Source organism: Paramormyrops kingsleyae, chromosome 16, assembly GCF_048594095.1.
Source record: "Paramormyrops kingsleyae isolate MSU_618 chromosome 16, PKINGS_0.4, whole genome shotgun sequence".
Lineage (NCBI taxonomy): Eukaryota > Metazoa > Chordata > Actinopteri > Osteoglossiformes > Mormyridae > Paramormyrops > Paramormyrops kingsleyae.
In genome coordinates, this window is record NC_132812.1 from 20208286 (window position 1) to 20234181 (window position 25896).

At 42.6% G+C, this 25896-nt stretch overlaps 1 protein-coding gene across 2 annotated transcripts in view; it reads left to right on the forward strand.

Moving 5' to 3' along the window:
- Window positions 1–25896, forward strand: part of gpc6a (glypican 6a) — a 179066-nt gene that overhangs the window by 21159 nt on the left and 132011 nt on the right. For both annotated transcript variants that reach the window (XM_023793112.2, XM_023793113.2), the window contains exon 2: window positions 19741–19899. In XM_023793112.2, the coding sequence (XP_023648880.1) occupies window positions 19741–19899 (159 nt within the window). The remainder of the gene's footprint in view (window positions 1–19740; window positions 19900–25896) is intronic.

Genomic DNA, 25896 nt, shown 5'->3' on the forward strand with positions numbered 1-25896 from the left:
AATACTGCTGCAAACTATTAATAAAAAAGTAACGTTACTTATAACTAAATAAAATAAATATTCTTTCAAGTAAATAAAAATAAAATAAATACCCATTAAGGCACACATTTAGAAAATTAACAGTACCTGTACAAATACTGGTTATCTTTGTTAGCCATAACTATGCAGACGTGAATTGACGCGGCTTCATCCGTCCCCTGATGTGATCCCCAAATGTGATCTATGTAAACCCACACAGACACACAGACAGACACAGACACACACAGGCTCACACACACGCGCACACATACACACGCTCACACACGCACACACTTATTAATGTCAAAGCCGATGATGGTATTTGGGGTCATTCCAAAGTTATCCAAGTCTTAGGCTTCGGGGCGTGTGACATATGGTTGAGCGGGGCTTGGGAATTAGGCATCTAGTTTGGATTGATTTAAGTTGGTTGTTTAAGTAGGATGTTCATCATTCCAGATAGATCCCACAGGACACTGTTACGCAAGATGTTCTGGAGGTGAAATGGAAGGTGGCAGAGCTGATGCTGTGATATGCTACCGTTTGTTCTTCCACCCCTGTCTGTAAATGCTGATAATGTAGAACCCAACGATAAATGAATGCCGCCGTTCTGCTACTGGGAAATCATTCCAAACAGTACCTTGGGTTTTATTTGCCTAATAGTGTAAGCGGGCATATGGTGCTGCTCACAGTGTGTTTATCTGCACGGTGATTGCCTTTGCCATGGCGATCACTGAACACTATGATACAAATTACATGATGGTAGTAATTATTTTGTCTTTTTCATTATTGTTAGCAGGGCTGCAATTTAATTCTGCTCATAGCATACTAGTAACAAATTCTGGGACTGAGAGATGCTCTATGTACCTGGGATTCTTATAGAAGGTCTGGACACAAAGCCTATTAGCTTGAAGGTGTCAGATGAGCTGAAGAAAAATCATGGCGTGGACACAGTGGTACACAGTGAGATCCATAACCAGGTTCATAAGCTGCTCTTGTATGTTGGAGAAGCCTTTTCTTTCCTTGGGGCACCACTCGACTACGCTATGGGTCACATCAGTCTGATTGAGGTCTTCATTTGAGTGCCAGACCACAGAGTGAGAGTGGTAGCTTGTTCTCCATGCTGAGGAGAAAAGAGTTTTTTTCTGCTGAGGACGGGTACTGCTGTCACCTGCCTCTTCACTCTGCTGTCCGTGGTACTGAATTCGGGCTTGTTGGTAGATCAGCCTGCATCCAGAGGCAGACTGCAGCAACATCCTTCCTCCTCGAACGACATCTCAGAGCAACCATAACTGCAAGGCTCCAAAACGTACTAAAGTGAGTCAATAACATTGCATTTACTGCAATCAACCAGGGAAGATGAAAATGCAGGAAAAGCGTTCCCAGGTGCCTCGGTCTGGGCCTGCATTTATTTGCTTAGCCCATAAACTTTTCTGAAGGATCTTCACACTTTCCCCCTTTAACATGCCTGGATATCTTTATGCAACCTGAAAAGCTGCTGCAGAGACTGAGACCGAGGCGCTGATTACATTGCGGTGGGTTTCCAAATAACCTTTTTCAGGTGACGTCCTTAACCGCTAGGCTGAGGGCGGCTCCGCACGCAGCCGCACGGCGCTGGTCGTCACGGCGTTGCTTTCATTTGTCTTCCAGCGCAAAGGCCTGATTATTAGTCATAAGGAAAAGGTGTTGCTTTGCGACACTCTCAGCTTTCCTAACGAGCTGTTAGGTTAATTCCGCGGTAGGCGAAAGACGGAGTGAACTTTCTTTGTGGGGGAAACATCTGCCTGCTCCAGATCCGTTCCACCCATTTGGCCTGCAGTGTGAATTTTAATAAGTTAATGGAACGCATGAGCAACTGAAATCAATGGAGAGAGACAGCGCATTAGAAGCACAGGAGAACATGTTTGGGTGGTGCGTGAGTAATGCTACTCCGCATAATGAGCCTGTCGCGTCACTCTCCTGGGCTGCGTGGGGATGTGGCCCCAGCAAGGGCGTATCTGATGCCAGATCGATGTTATCAAGGGTAATTTATTCAGCCAGAGTGTCTGCTGCAACACTAGCACTGAGCGTGGAGGTTTGGCGTGGTGTGAAAACATGAGTCGCGAGGTGGGACTTCTGTAACGATGGCCTCAGTTCCACTTATTTTTAGTTACAGCAGAATGACTCTTCTGCCGGGGGTGTTTGCAGGTAGGGGGTGACCCTTCAGGAGCGGGAGGTCCGCAAACCACGTCACCCACAGGATGTCCCTTCTCCGCGTGAACCCTTTCCACCCTAAGCCAAACCAGTACAAAAAAAACCCAAAAAAAACACACAACAACACTCACCTGTATATATCTCAGGCATTCCACTTGTGTTTGTTTGTGACATATATAGAATAAAATTTTAGAATTGTAGATTTAAATATTTGCCTTTATTTATGAGTTTGGCACAGGCAGCAAGGGAAGGGGATCTTCAGCTACCATTATAAATGTGTTGTAGGCCCCAGTTGCTAGGTACACTAATGAATACTACAGAGAGGTAGTCTAACTCTTCTGGCTTGGATTCTTGCAGTGGCTTCCTGATTTTCCCCATCTCCTCTTAATGCCAGTGGACCGTCACTTTACAGGTACACAGAGAAAATAAGTAATTTCGCATACCAACATAGAGAACCAACAACTTATGTGACACAGAGCATTTGGCAATGATTCAGCTTGGTGGTGATTACAGCCCTGGTGGCGATTTTGCTGGGGCAATGGGTTTATTGTATCTACTCTTTCAGATAAGCCTTTGGATATTTAATGACCAATATGAGTCAGGACCCTGGATAAGGTCTTCAGCTGAAATATGAGAATCTACTTTATCACAGTTCGTTGTCTGGAAAAAAACAGCCTTTTCTGAGAGCCTGTGATCCTTCAATCATCCTTTGCTCCAAGGATAATTTCCAGTTCCGAGTCTGGAATTGCCATAAAAATGTTATTTTGGAAGAAATTGATTTTTTAACATTAATATGCATATAAAATGCATTCAAACATAAGGATTTTAGTCTGTCAGGAACACATTAATATTCAACCGATTTTCTTAAAAAGAAAGCCTACTTGGATGGTATAAATACGCTATCTTGTTCACACCCTGCGAATCCCATTGTATACGAAGTTACATAAATGTGAAGAATGTGTCCCGTGATTTCGGCCATGATGATAATTTATAACAGAGCCCTATTCAGTGGGAGGGACAGGTCATCCGCTGAGTGCCTGCGGTATGAGTTAAGCCCCGATTTTCTGCCGGTGTTTTCCTCCACTTTGACAGAGGGATGGCGCATATATCATGAGAACGACGGGTCTCTTTGGGCGAAAATCCGCCATAAACAAGTCGGCGCGAGCTGTCTGGTGGAGCCATCAGCCCGCGCGCGGTGCTTTAGCGCCGCGCGTGCCTCCGCCGTCATCCAGCAGCGGCGCGCGCCATCCCTTCTGATCGCTACCCTGTCAGTCTTTATTGGAGGACGTCCGGGGTCCGGCGCGATAAGGTTATTATAAGATATCCGCTATTGATCCGTGGGCGAAATTCTTGTGTGTATAGCAGCAAGGTGCATAAAATGCACATAATACAAACGTCTAGTGCAAGACAAAGACAAAGTGCAAAGACGGACGGTGCACACAGTGCAAACAAGTACCCAGTGAACAAAATGAATATCCTGAAAACAGAATATTGTTCAGCAAATAAATGGAGATTTAAAAAAAAAAAATGGTATATATGCAATTGAATCAGATAGTGCCAGTCTGCATTAAAGATGCAATGCTTTTGTGATGTGCTTTGCCTGGGGGTGGCCCTGGAGATAGTGCACAATGTCTGGGGGAGATTCTGTTTTCCCTGCTCGCCCTTGCCCTAAACTATAGATTATCAGTCAATAAGGACGAAAGAAGGGAATAGAAATAGTACAAATTGCCGTAAGTGAGTATGAAACGCAGGTTTCCCATATGCGGCATACGGGAGGGTGTGGTGAGCGTGAGCCCCCTCCATTATTGGGCCTGCTTGGTGGTGATGCTGTGATCCGGAGGTTCTGCCTCATGCCTAACTTAATTACAGCATTGGGACAGGCAGGAAGTAATTGCAACTCAAGAAGGCAGGTCAGGTACCTGCAGATGTAACGCTTAATAAATGCATTCTCCTCATTACTGTGCTCGGTCTCTGTATATTTTCAAGGCTTCAGTGACAAATTTGTATGCCTGGGCACGGCTGCCTGTTAACAAGCAGAGTCTTAATGCGACGTGTCCTAACCATAGCATGAACCAGCAGCAGCTTAATGCCATCCGCTAGTTTATTCGGATAAATTTTCAAAAAGGCCCCTGATGTTTGTAGCCTTCAGATAAAACAAGTGCGGGTTAATTTCATGAGCACCATCCGTGCATCTTCCAACGAGGTTTATCCAGCGCAGGGTAACAGTAAGCCAGTAAGTTTGACTTTTCATTTTCCAACAGGATCACAAATGTCAGAGTTTGGTTATTGACCTCAATTAACTTTTCTTTTGACTGTTATATGTTCTTGTATTTTACAGCTAAGCAAACTAAATATAATTATTGTGATATACAGTGGCATTTTATATATTAATTCAAGTTCATAAACTTAATTAAGTGTTAAGGTTAGGACTGCATCGGGGTTAGGGTTGTCATTGTTGGGATTAGGGTTATACCCATATAAATGAATGGAGAGTCCCCACAAAGATATAGATAGCTGTGTGTGTGGAGGGGGGTGGGGGCTAAAATGAGCTTGAGTGAGTAAAATTCCGAAAACTCTGACAGGCAGCACCCTGGACGACTCACTAGTCTGTCTTGGGCCTTATTAACAGCAGACATGGAATCCTCCTCCACAGAGCGTGATTAGGAACTAGCTACATTTGCTATATAAACACAGCGCTTAAACTTTTTTTTCCCCCAATTTGATCATTTATTGTGTACGGTAAAATATAGAAAGTGATCTGTATTTTTATCAGTTATTCTTTTCCCATTTCAGTAATAAGAGCTGAAATTGCACAAATACGGCGCATGCTGAATGATGGAAGCAGTGTAATGTTTAGTTACTTGATCACCATCGGTCATGCGGAGTATGGGATTACAGCAATTTCCCTTAGCCAACTGTTATTTTTCTGCCTGTAATGGGTGTCTGCCACCCACAAGTACCACAGCAAACAACAACAGGGATGTAGGCAGCACAATCACGCTCATATTACAATTAATGAGCCTTAAGATTTAGGCACCAGAGGCTTGCATGTCTCCCTAAATGACAAGCATAGAAAAATGTATTATCTGTAATGTGAAACCTTTTGCAGTGCACTTACAATGCTTTTTTCTTTTTTTGTTTCCTCAAATTTTGCCTAATTGAATGTCTAGATAGTACAACATTAACCTCTGAGTCTGCTCTGAATATTGAGCGACTGAAGCCTTGAGACAGATTAGGTTTGTAAAACAGCCCTTAGTAGCATTTTAAACAGAATTTTTCAGTGTGGGTGCCTGAAGGTGTGGTAGTGTTTTGCTTTTTTACATATAAGTTTCGAATCCCTTTAGGAAAGGCATCCATTTACTTCCAAATACAATGTTCATTCAGTATGATATTCATGCAGCACAGAATTTTTTTCTTTTGCATTGTTTTTTTTGGACCATAACTACGTCAGCCAGTGGGTGGATGGTCTGTCCTCCTGTAGAACTCTGTGATGCCAGGCTGAATTTAAGGCTCCTTCAATGCCATAGCATCCATCCTTATGCAGCCAAGTACCCTCAAACAGTGACACTATCACCAAGGTACCTGCCAGGTGACCTGGGAACCTTACTGTGCAGTGTAGTGTGTGATTTTTCACCAAGCATAATGGCTTTTTGTGAACCACCCTCAAAGTTTTACTTGAGGGCTATAAGTGCGACCACGGTCTATAAGATGAAATGTTTTTTTCAGTGGGAAATACAGTGACCGCAGTATCAGACGGCTTACTTTTTTGTGATTATTTATTGTTTACAGCTTAAAGTTTATCAAAAGATGTTGTTGTCCTGTCTTTTACCTGAAATCTTAAATGTTCACTTTATGAGCTTCATATATGACTTTTGACACCAAAATTATTATCATGTTCTAATACTTCATTCTATTTGCAATATAAGCTACTTATATGCTTGAAATGATCTCTTTGCTCTTCAAAAAAAAATCTCATGTATTGAAATATAGTCTTTTGTTCCAATTAAACATCAACATGAAATTGCCAGATACCGCATTTCAAGATCGTGCTGAATAAATTCAGGTTCTCAGCAGCTAACATCTATATGCGTTTCGTATGTAGCACTTTGTATTCATTTTATGCTGCTATAAGGGGGCGCTGTATTTTCACGTGAGCAATGCCATTTTAGAAATTGGGGGGCGGGGGCGTTAATATTTGTGAGGTCTGTATACTTGTGCATTAACTATACACACACATACATACATACGTATTCATACATAGACATACATATTTTTACAAAGACAGTAAAACTTAATTATTGGACATTTTTATTTAACCGCCATGTGTAAGTAAAAGGGTTCATGGGAAGGTAAAGACATCACAATACACAGTGCAGGCAAAATGACAAGAGTTTATTATACATTGTTGTACAGTATTAAGCATTAACATGAGCTTGAGCACTATACGGCGATCACGTAAAGGCATAAACTAATAACTCAGAAAAATAACAGTACAGACAACTTTTAAACGGCACAAACTATGGAGACCGGTTCGGAGGCAAATGGGGGGCTAACTTTACAGCGGAGTCACGTGACTACGTAAATAAGCAATATCTGCACGGAAGCAGCACAACGAACAGTTTTAACGGCACAAACGACTGCGATCGGTTTGGTCGAAATCAGACGCAAATGGGAGGGGGGGCATAAGAACATAAGAAATTTACAAACGAGAGGAGGCCATTCGGCCCATCAAGCTCGTTTGGGGAGAACTTAGCTAATATCTCAGAGTTGTTAAAATCTTATCTAGCTCTGATTTAAAGGAACCCATGGTTTTAGCTTCCACTACAATAGCAGGAAGACTATTCCATACTCTGACTACACGCTGTGTAAAGAAGTGCTTCCTCAAATTTGTTTTAAAATGTTCTCCCGCTAATTTCCACTTATGGCCACGAGTTCTAGTATTTAGACTAATATTGAAATAGTCATTTGGCTGAACAGCATCCAGACCCGTTAGAATCTTATAGACCTGAATCATATCCCCCCTTAGTCTCCTTTGCTCAAGGCTGAACAGATTCAGTTCCGCTAACCTCTCCTCGTAAGACATTCCTCTAAGACCAGGAATCATTCTCGTAGCTCTTCGTTGCACCTTTTCTAAGGCAGCAATGTCCTTCTTGAGGTATGGTGACCAAACCTGCACACAGTATTCTAGGTGGGGTCTTACCAAGGAATTATATAAGTGTAACATCACCTCCCTTGACTTAAACTCCACACATCTAGAGATATAACCCAACATTCTGTTCGCCTTTTTTATTGCTTCCCCACATTGGCGAGAGTGGGACATGGAAGCATCAACATACATACCGAGATCTTTCTCGTAATCAGCAACCTTACAAACATTAATATCTCAGAAACTAAAGCAGCACAAAGGACAGTTTTAACGGCACAAACGACTGCGATCGGTTTGGTCGAAATCAGACGCAAATGGGAGGGGGGGCAACCTTACAAACATTAATATCTCAGAAACTAAAGCAGCACAAAGGACAGTTTTAACGGCACAAACCAGCACAAACGCAGCACACACAATTGCGATCGGTTTGGTGGAAATCAGACACAAATGGGGGGCTAACTTCACGCTGCTGTCACGTGACCATGTAAACAAACATTTATATCTCAGAAACTGAAACACCACAAACAAAAATTTTAACGGCACAATCCGGCACATACGATTGAGACCAGTTTGGTTGAAATCTGAAACATATGGGGGGCCAACAGCAGGTGAATCACCTTCCTGAGAAGAGGATTATCTTCTGTCAGGTCTTTAACTACTTAAAAAAATGTGTACTGATTCCCAACAACTCCATTAAATCCAAACAAATGAAGGCCAGATTAAACCTGTGTGGGATACAAAAAGGTGCCTTGAAACCAGGATGGAATGAAAAGTGAAGAGTGACAGGCAGCCATGTATGAATGAAGGATCAGAATTCACATCAAAGTTCTAGCATTGGTTGAGATTTGTGATCAATTTTAAGATTATAGTTGCAAAAATGCCTTTGCGAACAATGACTTATTGTTATCTTTGTTCAAGACTAAATGAACAATTGGCAAATCAGATCATGCTACAATGTTCTAGTATGCCTTTTGCGTGCTATAATGGACAAGTTTGGGTGAGCTTAAAAACGTGGGAATGTTGAGATTTGTTGGCATTGCAGCCCTGATAATTTTCTGAGCAGCTCTTGCATTAAAGAGCACCTTAATGTTACCTGCAAGCTGTGTTCTTTACAGCTTTAGTGAGAAGCATGTTTCTTGGTGGTGAGGTGGCCTCACAAGCCTTTCGTAACATTCACTTGGTCACTGCGTGACACGGTGTCCTGTGGAAGCTGCTGGCACTTCATCTGCGGACAGCGTGACGACGAGGAGGAATGGGCTGACATGCGTAATGGAGAGCTGTGCTCTGCCGATGACTTGGAGGGACCGTCACGTTCCTGCCACCGTCTCCCCCGCCCCATCTAAGGGCCAGTTCTGGGCCCTGCCCCCCAAGGCAGGAGCTTGACAGAGATGAATGGTGTGTTGCAGCACCTGGGCAGATGGAGCTCCTGGCTTTTGTTTGCTGCCGCAGTGTCGATACCGCCATTTGCCCGACACTGTGAGCAACAGGTTCTGATTTACAGGTGTTTCTCCTCTCCCGGTTCCGAGGAGCTGGATGTTTCCAGAAATCTCCCATGTGTCCGAAAATCAGAAGCACCATTTGGAATGCCGAGCTCGGTCATTAGCATGAAAATTTTCATTTACTCTCTGCTGTATGGATTTTCTGTTGTTGTTGTTGTGGTTGTTGAAAATACCAGCAGTATGATGGGCCCTCGCATGACCTCGCACCCAAAAACAGAGAATACATTGGGGGGGGGGCATCTTCCTCTGTTACCTCCAAGAAAAACCTGATTTATTCCCTTACACCTGCTTCCTGTTACTAAATGTAATAAATGGCTTAATGAGAACGACTTTCACCAGGCAATGCTTCCAAAGCAAATCCGTTTTTAACTGATCTTACATGATAATTGAGAGAACAGGTCTGCCTTGTGCTGACCTGTTTATAGAAGTGTTTTGACTGTTAAATCTGGAGAACTCCGCTGGTATTTTTCACTACTTCACAGCGACTTCTGCCTTTCTGTATATCATACAGGCTGTTGTGTAGCTTTTTCCCCAAACTGAAAATAGCATTACCAAGAGGGTTTCTTTCTCTACTTCAAGCCTCACTGCATGAATACAAACACCTTTTGCCTGCATGTACATTAATTGAGTGCATTTGTGAAGATAATGTACTTGACAGCATGTAGCAAACATAATATGATTCAATTTAAATATTTAAGTAATGAGAACATAATTTTGCAATTATAAACTGAGCTGAAAAGAGGAAAATTATGGATTTCTCTAATGTTAAGGAAAATGCTTGTCTAATTATAGCTGCTACTAATTACTTAAAATATGCTTAGTAATGATGGTAATATACGTAATTTTGGTATTAACTATGTGGACTTTTAAATTAATATATTAACATATGTACTTGTATTGTTTGTTATGGTAATACACTCCTGGATTAATTGTTGTTTTTTTATGTAACGTTTTCCTCTGTGTCCCTGTTTTCACAGAGGATAAAAGTCATCAAACTTCACATTTAGATAAATGTCATTTGCTGTGCCTTGGAGACATAGCTGTTTATTTCCAGAGCAGAATGACCTCATGGGTCATTCAGATAACCTTCTGTAAGGCATGTTACCGTCCCCAATAAGGCCTTTATCAAGTGTTTGTCAATGCTGCACTTTCTATTTTGAATTGTTGCTCACAGAGTATGTAAATAAACGGATAACACTTTAAAGCCTGGAATCATACCTCACACAGATTTCTAGATTACAATTAGAGTTTCAGTAAGTCTATTTAAAATTTAATAATATACCTCTACATATGACACAGGAAATTTATGAAATATAAACAATTCAGATGTGTAAAAAGTTACAATATTTTTTGTGATTTTTATATAACATTTCAAATGTTCATGTATGTGAAGAATGATATTTTTATAAAGAAATGCACTCTGAGCCATAATGGGTGACACTGTGCACGGAAATAGTTTCACAAGACCGTTTTTTTGCGAGCATTTTTTTTTCATTTAAAAGCACCCTGATTGAATGTTTACTTTTGCGACTTTAGTGCTAGCAGGGGACTAACAAAGACAGACTTTACTCGGAGATAAACCTTTGTCATCGACTGATAAATGAGGCCGAGGGTTGGATCTAGCTGGGGAGCGGCGGATGAATTTTTCTTTCCTTTGTGTTTGCGCACACACACACAGGGAGTATGCCCAGTCTGATGCACGCGTGGCACACACACAGGGAGTATGCCCAGTCTGACGCACGCGTGGCACACACACAGGGAGTATGCCCAGTCTGACGCACGCGTGGCACACGCACAGGGAATATGCCCAGTGTGACGCACGCGTGGCACACGCACAGGGAATATGCCCAGTCTGATGCACGCGTGGCACACGCACAGGGAATATGCCCTGTCTGACGCACGTGTGGCACACGCACAGGGAATATGCCCTGTCTGACGCATGCGTGGCACACGCACAGGGAATATGCCCTGTCTGACGCATGCGTGGCACACGCACAGGGAATATGCCTTGTCTGATGCATGTGTGGCACACGCACAGGGAATATGCCCAGTCTGACGCACGTGTGGCACACGCACAGGGAATATGCCCTGTCTGACGCACGCGTGGCACACGCACAGGGAATATGCCCTGTCTGACGCACGCGTGGCACACGCACAGGGAATATGCCCTGTCTGACGCATGCGTGGCACACGCACAGGGAATATGCCCTGTCTGACGCATGCGTGGCACACGCACAGGGAATATGCCCTGTCTGACGCATGCGTGGCACACGCACAGGGAATATGCCCTGTCTGACGCATGCGTGGCACACGCACAGGGAATATGCCCTGTCTGACGCATGCGTGGCACACGCACAGGGAATATGCCCTGTCTGACGCATGCGTGGCACACGCACAGGGAATATGCCCTGTCTGACGCATGCGTGGCACACGCACAGGGAATATGCCCTGTCTGACGCATGCGTGGCACACGTACAGGGAATATGCCCTGTCTGACGCATGCGTGGCACACGCACAGGGAATATGCCCTGTCTGACGCATGCGTGGCACACGTACAGGGAATATGCCCTGTCTGACGCATGCGTGGCACACGCACAGGGAATATGCCCTGTCTGACGCATGCGTGGCACACGCACAGGGAGTATGCCCAGTCTGACGCACGCGTGGCACACGTACAGGGAATATGCCCAGTCTGATGCACGCGTGGCACACACACAGGGAATATGCCCTGTCTGACGCATGCGTGGCACACGCACAGGGAATATGCCCTGTCTGATGCATGTGTGTCGCCGGAAAAAGGGGGAAAGACTTTGATGTTGAACCCTGGTAACATGAACTAAAAGGCCTTGAGCTTGGGGGGGTGGGAGAGACTTCATGTATATAACCATCTCGTGCATGTTTCAGTTACTGGGATCCTACGGGTTTATATGTGTGTGTGTGTATGTAATGCTTTTTCACCATAGACAACTTACTCTCATGTTCATCAAGCCTGTCCTTGCTGGGAGATCAGTGTTGACATGAAAGCCTTTCCCTCCAGTGAGGCAGGAGGGCGTGGGGTGGGGGGGAGGGGGGGGGGGTGCTGTGGGCTGGTAGAGTCGTACACATAACCAGGCCGAAAATCACAAGGAACCATTTAGTTAAGATATTCAGGCTTTGTGGTGGTGAGCAATGGTTTGTTCTGAGGAACCCACACTGGAAGCGGGATTCCTGATGCCTTAATCAAAATGACTGACAGACCCATGGCCCCCGCTCTTTGTTAGAGCCCCCCCCCAATAATGGGGCCCCATCCCTGTTCAGAATAATGTGCGTCAAAATTATGAGCTGACAGGCAGAGCTCGGTAGTCCTAAACACAGCGGAGCATTGTGCAGCTGGAAATAGCTTTGAGTCATACATTACGGGAGGCGGTGCCTGAAATCGCTCAGACGGCTTCAATTTGTCGAAATCTAAAAATATAAATAATTGAGAAAAAAGGATTCAGCTTCTTCGCTAGCACCAAAGGTATTTCAACTTCAAAGAGAACATTTTGAGCTGTATTTTTCACCTGTTCATTCAGACCGCGGGGTTTATTGCGCATGTCTCCGCAGGATGAGGGTTTCATGTCATCATTACTGCTGTTTTATGGCATGATGGCAGTGCAGCTGAATGCATCCTTTGTTTTTTTTGCCACCTGATTTGTTTGTTTGATCAATCTACAGTGACTCCAGTGTTCCCATTAAGATAGTATGTGCTTCACTGAAGCTGTTCAAGGGTACAGTACAAGTGTGTGCCCCCCCCCCCAAGGCAAAGCAAATAGTAAAGTTGCATGGCTTTGTGAAATACATACTATGTGCTACTTTACCTCCTGTTAATTTACAGACTATTTAGACAGACACCAAGCATTTATATGTGACATGGTGGTGCAGTGGTTCACACTGTTGCCTCACACCTCTGGGACCCGGGTTCGAGTCTCCGCCTGGGTTACATGTGTGTGGAGTTTGCAAGTTCTCCCCGTGGGGTTTCCTCTGGGTACTCCGGTTTCCCCCCACAGTCCAAAGACATGCTGAGTTACTAAATTGCCCATAGGTGTGCATGTGTGAGTGAATGTTGTGTGAGTGTGCCCTGCGATAGGCTGGCCCCCTGTCCAGGGTTGTTCCCTGCCTCGTGCCCGTTGCTTCCGGGATAGGCTCCGGACCCCCCGCGACCCAATAGGATAAAGCGGGTTGGAAAATGAATGAATGAATTGTAACGAATGTACCTGAAATGTATTTGCTTCTGAATAAGTAAATCAGTTAAAAAAATCAGTCTCTTTACATTACCATCCCATACTGGGGAAGTGGTGATGGATGGATGGATGCCTGTATTCTTTTGCCGAACTGTTCTTTGCAGTCTATTTACAGTGTCACACAAAAAATATGGCGACTCTATTGTGTGGGAATAGCTGATGAAGGAAGATGTGGTGCAATCGCTCAGGAGATGAAAAAGGCAATCCTAGAAGGATAAGTGGCCTTGTCTGTTTAAATAAAATTGCTGCTTTTGACACATATTGCACGATGTGCGGTGTTACTTTTAATAATATATCAGGAAGGACTGAATCGAAAAACGTTCATCATAGTGATCTGAATGAATTTGGTGAATCCTAACTGTATTTCTTATATTATGCTGTGTCCGTGGACTTGTTCACACCGTATTAAAGTAATTTACATACAATTTAGAAAAGGAGACCTTGAAATGTATCTCTGTGCTGATGCAGAGCGTTTTGTTAAAACCGGAACACGCGGGAACATTTGAAACGAGAATCAAACACGCCGTGGAGATAGATACGGGACTAAAAGGTATCATTTCGTGAATCTTGAAAACATGCATAAAAATTGCACACTGGTCTAAATTGGTCTAATGGGTGCAATGATTCGGTGCTCTCTGAAGAGGTATGATTTTCTTTATTAAAAAAAATTCACATGGCTCACTGAACTTCACTGCACTGCTGTTGAATGATGCATACATCCATTAAATAGCATTCTAATATAAAAACTCCATATTGGGTTTCTGCTTGTCTTCAGTAATTGTTCAGCTGTCCTTTAGCAATTCCCTGTTTCCCAGCCTCTCCGCTTCCAGAATACAAAAATAATTACGAGACTAGAGGAAAGAATTATATAATTGACCGACCAACTGAGAGTTGTCAAGCTGTATATGAAAGTTACAAACTGCATGAATATTATCCTCATAACCATCTATTTATTTATGTATTGACTATTTTGTGTTTGTAAGTCTGGTGGTTCCCAAAGGATAATCATTAAACGGGTGGGTAATGATGTCTGACATTGCATCAACATTTTCTTTGATATCGCATCATCGAAATCAAAGGCCACCGCTCACCTAAGCGCCAACTCATATGTCATGTCAATGTGATCATTAGCAGAAGCACAATCTTAATGTCGAAATAAATGCATGCAATTTGTTTGACTGTCACTTTTTTAAAGATTACTGGCCAAAACTGGTTGCTGTTGGGGAAAATTGAGCTCGCTCGGAAGTAGGCTTTCTCAAACAGATTTCGGTTTCTTTTTACAGTTGTTTACTGGAGATCATCTTTTCCTTTACAAAAGCATTAAAATCTCCATAGAACTATATGATCATAAATCTATGGACAAAAAAGTCATGGCGATGTCACTAAAATAAAATGGCGAGCTGGACTACAGGAAGGAGAAAACGCAAACGTTGTTAGAAAGAAGACCTGGTAGTGATCAGTTCACGCTGCAGAACTCCACTAGAGACTATAGAGCTTCCTGCAGGATGGAGGATGGAGTTTGCTTGTTTTTCTGTCCCACCACTTAATTATGCAAGACTTCTGAAAGGCAGTAGGGTCACTGTGCCCCCTCCCACAGGGAACAGGAATTTTACTGAGTGAATGAGGCGGCATCATGTCTGTTTAAATTACTGTGTAGGTTTCTCCAAGTAAATACTATAAACCGGAGATGTGAAATGACCATAGAGAATAATGTCAGCGGAAGGATCTCATTTCTTCCTTCTGATAATTAATCCGCCAACCTTAATTCAGGGTATTCATTGATAGATTATCGTGTGACAAAATCCACAGGACATACCAAATTACTCTAATTACCTCATTCCCTGTATGTATTTAATTATTTAAAATTGCTTATGCAGTGTGAGATGTGTTTGCTACACTGTAGATATATTGCCAACTGCTGCATGTGGATTCTTACTGGATGGATGTGTTATTTACAATTCTGTAAACATCACTCTGCCAGACTCATCAACTGTCAAGAATTTTTTTTTTCTTTTTTCAAAAAGTATACGTAAGGTTTAGGTTCCTAGATCCCCTTTAATATTCCTCTTTTTTCATAATAATTCAGTTATCCATCTTCTAATAACTTATCCTGGTCAGGGAAACCCTGGATAGGGTGCCAGTCCATCGGAGGGCAGGGGGCTGGGGTCCACACTGGACGCAATGCCAGTCCATCACAGGGCACAGGCCTGGGGTACACCCTCAATGGGATGCCAGGCCATCACAGGGCACTCACACCATCAGACATTATGGGCAACATGGAGATTGCCTAGCTACATACCTTTGCCCTGTATGAAGAAGCCCTTATAATTCCAGTAAATATGCAAATTCCATACAGACTCACACAGTGGATCCAAGATTTTCTGGCCCAACTCAGGAAGTGCGAGATGAGAATGCTGCCCACTGAGCCACCTCTGTTTTGCTAATAGTGCCTTTTCCTGCATCAGAAGCTTAACTTTAAATCACCTGCTTTAAGTCTGACATTTTATTCACACAAATAAAGCATGTACAACAATCTACACCATCTGACATTTGCTGAAAAATATCCAGGTGTCATTTCCTTTTTTATCAAAATCCACTTACAATATGACTGAATACACCATTCAAAATGCATTTCGTTCAGTTAAATTTCTTGATTCCAATAAAAAGTAAATAAGTCAATTTGCCGTTTCAAGTAACAAGAAATAAGAGGCCTTTAAGCCCTCGGCCTGCGCTGCTCATGCACGGGGAGTCGAAGGGGCATGGACACCCTGACAAATTCGGGGGGGCAGCACTTCACAGAGGCCGTTGAATACATAAAATAATATAATGGGAGGGTCAAGGTGACATTTTGTCAAGGGGGGGGGCATAGCTACTCCCCTGTTCATGTGCGGATTCTTTCTTTGTGAAGGGCCGATACGGTTAATATAATTTAATCAGGAGCATCTCTGGAGATTAATGAGAAGACAGGGGCTAAACTTTAAGTAGGATCTAAAGCGACCCCCCCGCCACACTCCCCCAAATCAGCCCTAGCGATGCCTTTTAATTTAAAGTAAAATATATAATGACATACAAATATGCATAAGAAACATATTGCATGTTTTATTACAGGTAAACATGTAATCAATGCAAGTTACGCAATATAATACAAAGTAAAAGTACCATTTTATTAAACACAGACAGCACCCCCACCGCCGATGGTAAAGTGTCCACCTCCGGAAGAATCGATTGACTGCAAGGAATCATCATTTCCCTCAATACAGAAAAGATGCGGTCATCACATTACAGCATATCCCGCAGCAATGACGTGCAGCTGTAGCAAAGGGACAGACCCATCATCTGCTGTCATTCTCAGTCTGAGACGATAAGCCATAGACTCAGGGGAGGTACCGGCTCCAACCCTAGATCTTCAAACGTTTCCTTTTAAAGTATTGCCTTTGTTTGCGTTATCGCCTATTGACCTGTAAAATATACAACCTATAAGCCGATAACTACTTAGGGTATTTATTTATGGGACTTCCGCAAGGTGGTTTGGGAAACTCTGGAGGGCTGGCAGATCCTGGCAAATTTTTAGAAGAAAACCCGCATAAAACTAACATTTTGTCCCCGTCTCACCTGCCCCTTACTTGCTGTACTGCCTGTTGCCTACTTCTGTATGAGTTTGAATTCAATATCAATATCTTCCGAGCAAGGATACACAAGTGCCCATAAAATGCCAACAGAGTTTCTCCCACCAATCGACAACTGGTATGCGCCTGACGTCACAGCAGGAGGAAGTCACTGCGCTCACGCTGACTGAGGAGCAAAAAACTGAGGCAGTTTTACCGTTCAGCTTGAATGCTGCAAAAAAAAACACATCTAAAATGAGAAAGAGCCGACATGCGATTGATTGTACAAATAGATTTAACAAGAAATGTCTATGTTATCAGAAAGCTAAATGAGTAAGTATCAGACGTGGATTGGTCACATATGACTGATACCCGATCCGTCAAATATGTCTTTTTCGGCGCCCTGACCCTCAGTCAACTTATATATGAAACGAACGTGAGAGATAGGATTTCAGACACAGCGGCATAAATAATTGCTTTCGTTTCATTGTAATGCATTGGCCGGTGTTCTGTCATAAAATCCTACCTATCGAGACGTGCTGTCTAGCCTTTCTGCGCATGTGCAGTTCCACCGTTTTGGGATTAGGGTTAGGTTTTAGGGGTTAGGGTTAAGGTAAGGGTTTTAGGGGGTTTTGGGGGGTTAGGGTTATCGATTAGCACTACGTTAGCATTTTTCGACAAGGCAGGATAAATCGACAGAACACCGGCAGTGCCGCCTAGGGCGCCGTTTCCTGGGGGGCGCTGATTTAGCCAATCCATCTAGCTTTGTTTCTGTCACTGGCTGCTTTTAAAATAAAAGGTGAATATTATTGGCCTCTAATAACAAAGTATGTCAGCTAGAAACCATGACTGGCAGGAACGGTGCAAATTATGAAGCGAGAGTAAATAAGGCCGAACTACACATGCTGTACAGCTGGCGGGGCTTTTTTTTTTTAAATCAATTTTTCATTAACTAATTATTCAGTATTTTTATTATCAGCAGCCCTACCGATAGCTGACCCCCCAATCCATACATATTTGCGTTGTGAAGCTATGTATTTCTTATACTCTGTCTTCTCGTTAATACAGAAAATTTAGCATTCTTTGCCAAGTTCAAGGTAATATTAACTTTTAACTAAATTACCCGAGAATGATGTGTGTGTGTGTGTGCGTGTTTTCATGACGTAAAGTTTGTTACCTCTGCCAGTGTGCTAAAACCACGCACTGGATAATGGTCCTGACAAGGCTCCTAACAAGGCAGTTAATCGTGGCACAAGGAAATATTTTGGTTATTTACCCGGACACACACAGAAATCCTGAGACAAACAATTCTGACCAAAAAGCTAAACCTATGTTTTGGCTCTCTGATGAGATTTTGAGTTGTATCTTGTTTATCAATGCTTGCTTTGGAATGACCTTGTTTTCTGTTGTAAACTGAGAACCCAATATCCTTTATTGGGTCTTTAGATTGCTAATTTATGAGTTCTGCTTGACACCATTAAAACCATTAAAAATTCCCACCTATCAAGCTCAGTCATGCACATTTTATGCCTAGACTACTACAGGGTTAGGCATGGCTGTCTCACGTGTTTACCGCGATATTCAAAGGGCACTCACCATTAAATATTGTTCTCTCCATGTATAAATGGTTGGATACATTTAATTAGAAGACACTGATTATATTTTTTTATATCCATAGTATTCCTAATAGATACATGAGAATATTGACTAGATCCTGTCTCCAGATTTTTCTGCGGTGATATCCATTGCCAGTACAAGCAGGATCATAGACCTGTGTCACCTGAACTTTCAGGAGATAGTTGCAGATCATCATAAATATATTAAGGATTAGCACTGGAGATGTGATTCTCAAAGAGAGGATCGTCAGAGCTGGGTAATACATCAGTATATTGAGGAATGCACTAGTTTGGCTGCCATTAAAAGTATCATGATGCCTTATTTTGCAGTTGAGAGACACTAACACTGTGGGGTTCCAATCAGACCAGACTCGGTTTCGGATTCAGTTCTTTTACAAGGATTATTTTATAATGGGCTGTTAGTGGGATTTCGTGACAGTAGCTCTGCAGTGAGCAGGTAATGGTGAAGTTCTGCGCCCTGGGCTTGATTAGGTGGGTCACATGTATGACTGCGTGGGAGGGGGGCAGTAGGCTCATGATCCGTGTCTGCTGAATATATGCTGAAAATTAATGAACCAGACTTGAGTTCCACATCTCTCTCCCTTACTGACACCCGTGTCATTTTTCATGCCTTAAAGTGGTGAAGTTTATTGATTTGTCAAGTATATATTCACGATTTCTTAAAAGCATGTGTCGTAAGCAGTTACTGTAAATTCTGTTGAAGAGAGAATGACAGATTTATTTAAATATCAGTTTCCTGCTACGTCTGTATATATTTTTGTAGCAGAGTCTTGCCAATTTTCTTACCGGAGGGCACTGGGGATAGGTGTAACATCTAGCATAGGAAGTGAAAATTTATCAGGCGTGAGTGTATCTCCATGGGGACGTTATAACCGACCCGTGTGATGTTTTCACAAGCTAACGGATTTAGTGACCTAGTTATTCTTTTCAGGTTTAGGTGGTAAATGAGGTGCAGTTCGGCAAAATGGTGAAGAAAAGTGCCAGTGATCATGAAAGACATGAATGGTATTAGTAAGCGCAGGACTGAGACCGTGGGAGGCGATTGCAGTGCCTGGGAATTACATGATTGTTTTTGAGGTTGCTGGGGCGAAACCAAAACATAATGTCATTTATATATATTAGGGAGAACTAGTGACAGTTGGGATTAATCAAGATGCTGAAGGAAGCCTTGACTTTCCCTCTTGAGAAGATTATAGCTTGGTCATCCCGCCCACATCAGCAATGCAGAATACTTAACGTGTCCCAGAACATCTCATTCCTGGGCTCTGCAGGCCGCAGCAGCCAGAGAACGCCCTAACCCTTTGTCCCACGGTTACTTTGTTTGTGATTGGGACTCGTATTCTTTCCCTGCTTGCCATTAACGTTGGTTGCGGTGTTTTCCAGGTGAGCACCTGCGCATCTGTGCGCAGGGATACACCTGCTGCACGTCGGAGATGGAGGACAGTCTGAGTCAGCAGAGCAAGCTGGAGTTCGAGAACTTGGTAGATGAGACAAGTCACGACCTGAGGAGCACCTTTGTGTCCAGGCACAAAAAATTTGACGGTAAGGCATCGGTTTTGGTTACACATGGCTTCCCCTGTCAGCCCATAAACATTTCAGCATTAATATATCAGACCATCTTGCCAAAAGTCTGGACCCGAACACTATTTCAAAGGAAGTCCTACTTGTAATTTCAAAAAAGGATATCAAATTTATGGTTTAAAGCTGTTGTGCTCAATTGCTATAATTTGTAATTGTTATAAAACATTTTAACACAGATTCCTTAAATTAGCCCTGTTCCTCTTTGTCTCATTCATGCAGCCTCTGAGTTTTGAGGGTTTAAATCTTAGGTACTCCCTATTCCTGCTGCTGCCTGCCATGACCATGATGCTCTCGTGTGAGGCAGCACTTGATGAGCAGCAGTTATCATTAGACTTGCTTTGTGTCAGACTTACTGTAGAAAGAAAAGCCCACAGAATCCAAGATAGCCTCTCATTTTGGGTGGGGGTCGAAGGTCACGCCTCTCAATGTCCATTCCTGATTTAGATGAGGCCACTATGGCGATCAGTAAGAATGCACCGATTCTGATAAAATGTGCTGCATTCGTATCCATTTGCCCGCACACGCATGTATGCGAAGTTACAAATTAACTATGAGATGGTTTATTTGTGGAATTGTAATTATTTTTGCGTTTTGTTATCAAAAGAAATGGGTTGAATTTTGACTGAAGGTTTTTACATACCAAAGAGAACCAATTCTTCTCCACGTAAAACAAAAGTAAGGGATCTGTTTTCTTAATGATGCAGTATAATTTACTATATTTAATAAAGCTGTTGCGGCAGGTTGTGGGGTTTATGTCTGCCAGATGGGCAGGGTAACAACTCAGGTGTTAAAGAAAAAAAACAACTTTATTAACAAAAACCTGTGAACATTAAACAGGAAAGACAAAAGATCCAGAAAACTGACAGTTCTGAACAGAAAACAACACAGAAAGCTCAAGTTTCCAAGTATTCCGCCAAGTATTCGCCCTCAGTATTCTGCCAAGTATTCGCCCTCAGTATTCTGCCAAGTATTCCCCTTCAGTATTCCGCCAAGTATTCGCCCTCAGTATTCTGCCAAGTATTCGCCCTCAGTATTCTGCCAAGTATTCCCCTTCAGTATTCTGCCAAGTATTCCCCCTCAGTATTCCTCGCAGTACTCCCCCAAGTATTCCCCCTAGTATTCCCCCCAAGTATTCCTCCAAGTATTCTCCCCAGTATTCCCCCCAAGTATTCCCCCCAGTATTCTCCCAAGTATTCCCCCAAAAAAATCACTGAGGCACTGAGCTTCATGCTGCAGGCTTCTCCCTCTCCCCACCATGTTAGCTCTGCTTTTACCTGGTGGGCGTCATAAATCCCGGTGTCTGTGGGCACAGGACCGGTGATCACTCTGCCCCCTGCTGGCCTGCACCTTTCCAAAATAAGCCTTGAAGAGTATAGAGCAATTTGGCTCACAGCCAGGCAGGGTACTGTGAGTAATTACTCACGACAGTGTGCTGTTCATATATGTGCTATTTGTTCTTTGAAGTCAGATGGGCACATGATCTCTAATCTGTGGATACAATTCAGAAACCGTGCTCTGTCATGGCACCCAGTGAAAGCAGCTCTCCCCATTCACACACTGACAAAAATGTATTAATAATCAAGTCATGTCTTTGTTTCAGTACAGAATTGAACTATGAGATGTATCCTATTCACACGAGGCCTTCGGTTGAATTAATATATGTGGCCCATCCACTGTGCAGTGACAAAAAGGGCATCAGTGTTCTCAGGGATCTCATTCCATAATGTGGTTGTCAAAATGTCTTGATCTGTGATCACTTCTCTCCTTATATGTTTAATGTAATATTATGGTAAGGTTAATTGCCCATTTTGGCCCCAGTGTACTTGCAAAATCTCTGTTTTTTATTAAATCTCTTTTATTTAAACATCACTTGGGGGTGCGCTGATATCTGAATTGACATTATCGATTATTCCTGCAAAACATCTATCAATAAAATGTAAATATATGTTCATGAGTGAGAATATATTTATACAGCTTATCTTGCATTTCCGTTTACCAGCAATACATAGTGTAGGTAATGTCATTTGTTAAGAATAGTACTGTACAGACTATAATCTCCAAAATTTGGTTCACATGTTTTTGTATAACGTCAGTTTCTGTGTTGCAGGGCAGAGATTCCAGGCAGAAAGCTTTACAAACTAACGCAGGTGTAGTACGTGAAAGTCCTTTATATTGTGTGTTTTCAACTCATTACACAAATGCAAGAACTACTCAAGTCACCATTAAAGTGCTTTTTCAACTTGAAACAGGAGCAGGAAATATCGACCAAAGGAACAGCGCAGTGGCAGTGGTCATTAATTTATAACAAATCACATAAAAACAATAAGATAGGAAGCTATGTTTTAGTATGCTCTCGTTGCTTAAAGGCATGTTCACTTTGCTAAGGTGTAGACGTGTGTGCAGTGAATATGCAATGTGCCCCTTCTTTATGGGGAAGTCGGCTTCTCGCAGAACGGCGAGGAAAAAAGGGGGTTGTCGTGTGTTTATTTTTTAATACGATAGCACAATTTAGATCTGGTGAAAATAGAATTAGTCGTAACTAGCAATAAAAACTCTTTCCACACACATTTTTCAATTATATCAATATATCTGGGGGAAAAAATCTAAGGAAAAAACATTATTTGAAAATATTGATTATCTTCCCAGCCTTATTAAAGATCTTCTTTGTGGATGAAACAATATGTGAAGATTTTGGTCTAGATGGCCTGGATGTGGGCCTGCTTCTGAAAAGGATTGATTGGCCTGCAGGATCTCTCAGCTTATCAGAATTTCTCAGGACTTCCTTAGGGTAAAATTTGATCGTCACAATTTTATTAACACTTGTCACAGTGCTGCAAGTTTAAGACTATAAAACATATATTCCTAAAGAACTAGAGTAAACTTTTTTTCTTGTTTCTGTTCCTGAGCTGGCAGTTTATAATTGTTTTTTCTTTAATTTAAGACAGATGGTTGAAGCTATTTAATTAAATATCGCGTATATAGCATCACATGTTTATTTTATTTGACCACTTGAATCAAGTTTTTATTAACATTAATTTTGTATGTTATTTCTCCTGAATGAATACTTACGTTATGTTAGTGTCTTGACATGTACAGTAATGGATCCATTGTAAACAAGTACCTTTCTCTAAGTAGCACATGCCGCGCAGCAATTAGTGTGGAAGTCGGCACAGGATTTAAGCCCAGATTTTGGCAGCTCAGATTGCTACATTACAGAATGCCATTTTACGTATGGTTCTGCAGAGAAAATGCGCCGCCTTTGTAAGTGAGTGAGTTGTAAAACTAAGCCAAACTGACATTCTGCTAATCAGCTTAGACATTATTGTTTACAAAGAAGTGTAAGTGATATGACAACGCGGAGTGCATGTTGTGTAGATGCTCATTTCTTGGGTGTCGTAAATATTCCCTGTGCTGTGTGTTAGTAAAATGCTCGCTAAGTCCGCAGGACACCCGAAAAGCATTCGAATATTGTCTCCTTCAGACTCTGTTGGTTTACCGTGACCCCCCCCCCCTACCCCGCACCAGCACCTAATTTCCCCATAGGCTGTTTGGTGTGTTTTTAAACCAAAGATCTTGTGTCCCCATTTTCCCCCAATGAAAAGTAACCTTGGGTAGATTGGGTTCTTTCACACACCATCACCCAGCTGTGATGTCTCACCTGTGGCAGTTTCCTGGAACTCGTCAGAAGTCCAGCTTTGACCTGATTTAAATCGCACTGAAATAGCTTCGCATCGCCTGCATTAGATAAATATGAGAAATCACTGAGTGTTTGAAGTATCAGAACAAAGGCACCTCAATAACTGTTAACCCTGGGTTGGCTACATCAGGCCGCATTATGAGATCAAATCAAACCAATCAAATTAAAGTTTTATTTGTCACATACACAGTCATACAGTATGTATAAGCTAGTGAAATGCTGGTATGATTTGCTCCAAGACTTTAGCAGCATAGGGACATAAAGACATAATAAACAATAAAGACAAGATTATAGATAACTACAGACAACTAGCAGTATGTGTAGATGAGGCAGTAAAGTGGTGTTAGTAGTGAAGAGTAATGAATAAATAAATAAGATCAATATTTGCGTTCCAGCTGTGCAAGGAAGGGACAAGGGGTTGTGCATAAGTAGTGCTGTAATGATGGCTCATGAGAGTTTAACGTAAACAAAAATGTTCTGTGGGCAAAACAAAAAATGATTGGTTCGGAGAGATAACCAATCAGATTATTTAGGAGATGGGTCTAAGCAGCTAGAGGAGGCAGGGCCAAGACATCTGATTGGTTGGTCCTGCCTTCCATAGTTGCTTGGATCCACCTCCTCTACAACCTGAATGGTTATCTCCCTGAACCAATCATTTTTCGTTCTGCCCTCAGAACATTTTTGTATAAGTAAAACTCCCACGAGTGTAATGTTAGAGGGAAATGAACAGTCCTAAAAGTTGTCTTCATTTAGGATCCATATCGCCTGGGAGAGGAAGCTCTTCCTAACCCTTCCACTTGCTGTTGTTATCCAAAGCTAACTGGACCAATCCTTCCTCCTGGATTAAGGACGGTTACACCAAGCTGTTTGTTTACACCTGTATGCATGTTTCCTTACCAGCAAGCACTATTAAATGCACAGCAGCATAAAGAAGAGTCACACAACTCTTTCTAAACTTCTTTTCACACTGTCCAAGTCTGCTGCTGTAAACCAGTTCCAGTTGACTGTGAAAGTTTTTATGGTTCTGCGCCCTACTTGAGCATTATGATCCCAGTTTATGCAGTATGGCAGTGAACCCGAAACTGTGGAGGGCCCTTAGTCTGTCACTGGAAGCCTGTTCTGCTGTAATGGACTGTGGATCCACTACTGCCTACACAACTCTATGCTCCTCAGAGGCAAGAACTTCTCAGCATAGTGGATGACCACCCCCCCATGAAAGCCCACCGATATGGGTCTACAGAGTTGACTCAGAGGAAACACTGAAAGAAGACGTTCTGAGACTTGAGAGATTTAAATAATTGAATTCTACTAATGTACTTTTCGCACTAAAAACCCCTTTTTATCTTTCTGTCTGACGTTTGAAATGTGGGCTGTGGAAAATGAATTAAATCTGGTGAATAACCCACTTCCATCGACCGGCTGAACTGTAAAAGCATCTCTTGAACTTCTTTTTCAAAGGCACATAATGGCATCTGTGTAGGCCTGTTCAGATGGTAAACAGTGCGGAAATGTAAGGCTAAGGTTTTTCAACCTTTTTTTTTTTTTATTGGATTCCCGTTTGGCAAGAATGACCAAGAGCATGGGCGTGGATCTCAAGTCACCATATCCGCCAGTTAGCCTGGTCAGGATGACAGGGCGGTGTGAGCTAACGGCTCTAGCCTCTGAGCCACTGTGCCGCCCAAAACAACAGTCACTAAACAATGATTTCTGTAGTCATGGAAGATTTTCTTGTACATCAGAGGCGGTAAGGAGTGGAATGTATAAACACAGTGAAATGATTCCCAGTGAATATATTCATTTAAATAATTTCAAGAGTATTACTGCCGTATCCGGAAAGGGTTATACTGTAGCTCTGAATAGTCTTCCATAAGCACTTCTCCAGCACAGTGAGCCTGGATCTGATCCCAGAGAACGCCGGGCAGCGGGAGCCCAGGGTGTCATGCCATCCTTCACAAGGGCATGCGTTACGGGCAGGTTGTAAAGAAACCAGACCACTTAAACCGCTTGTCTTTGGACTGCTCGGAAAATTCTTACAAACGGGATGAACTTGCAAACTCCCCGGACTGCAGGTGCAAGGCTGCGAGCGCTAGTCGCTGTTCCTCTGTGCCGTTGACTACAAGAATATGCTTTGCGACTAAAGGACATTTCATAAAGTGAAAGGTAAAGGTGAAGTGGTTGCAGAATATGGTTTCCAGCATTTCATTTGTTGAATCGCTGACAATGAGGCACCATAAGTGGTGGTCGCTGCACAATCTGAATGA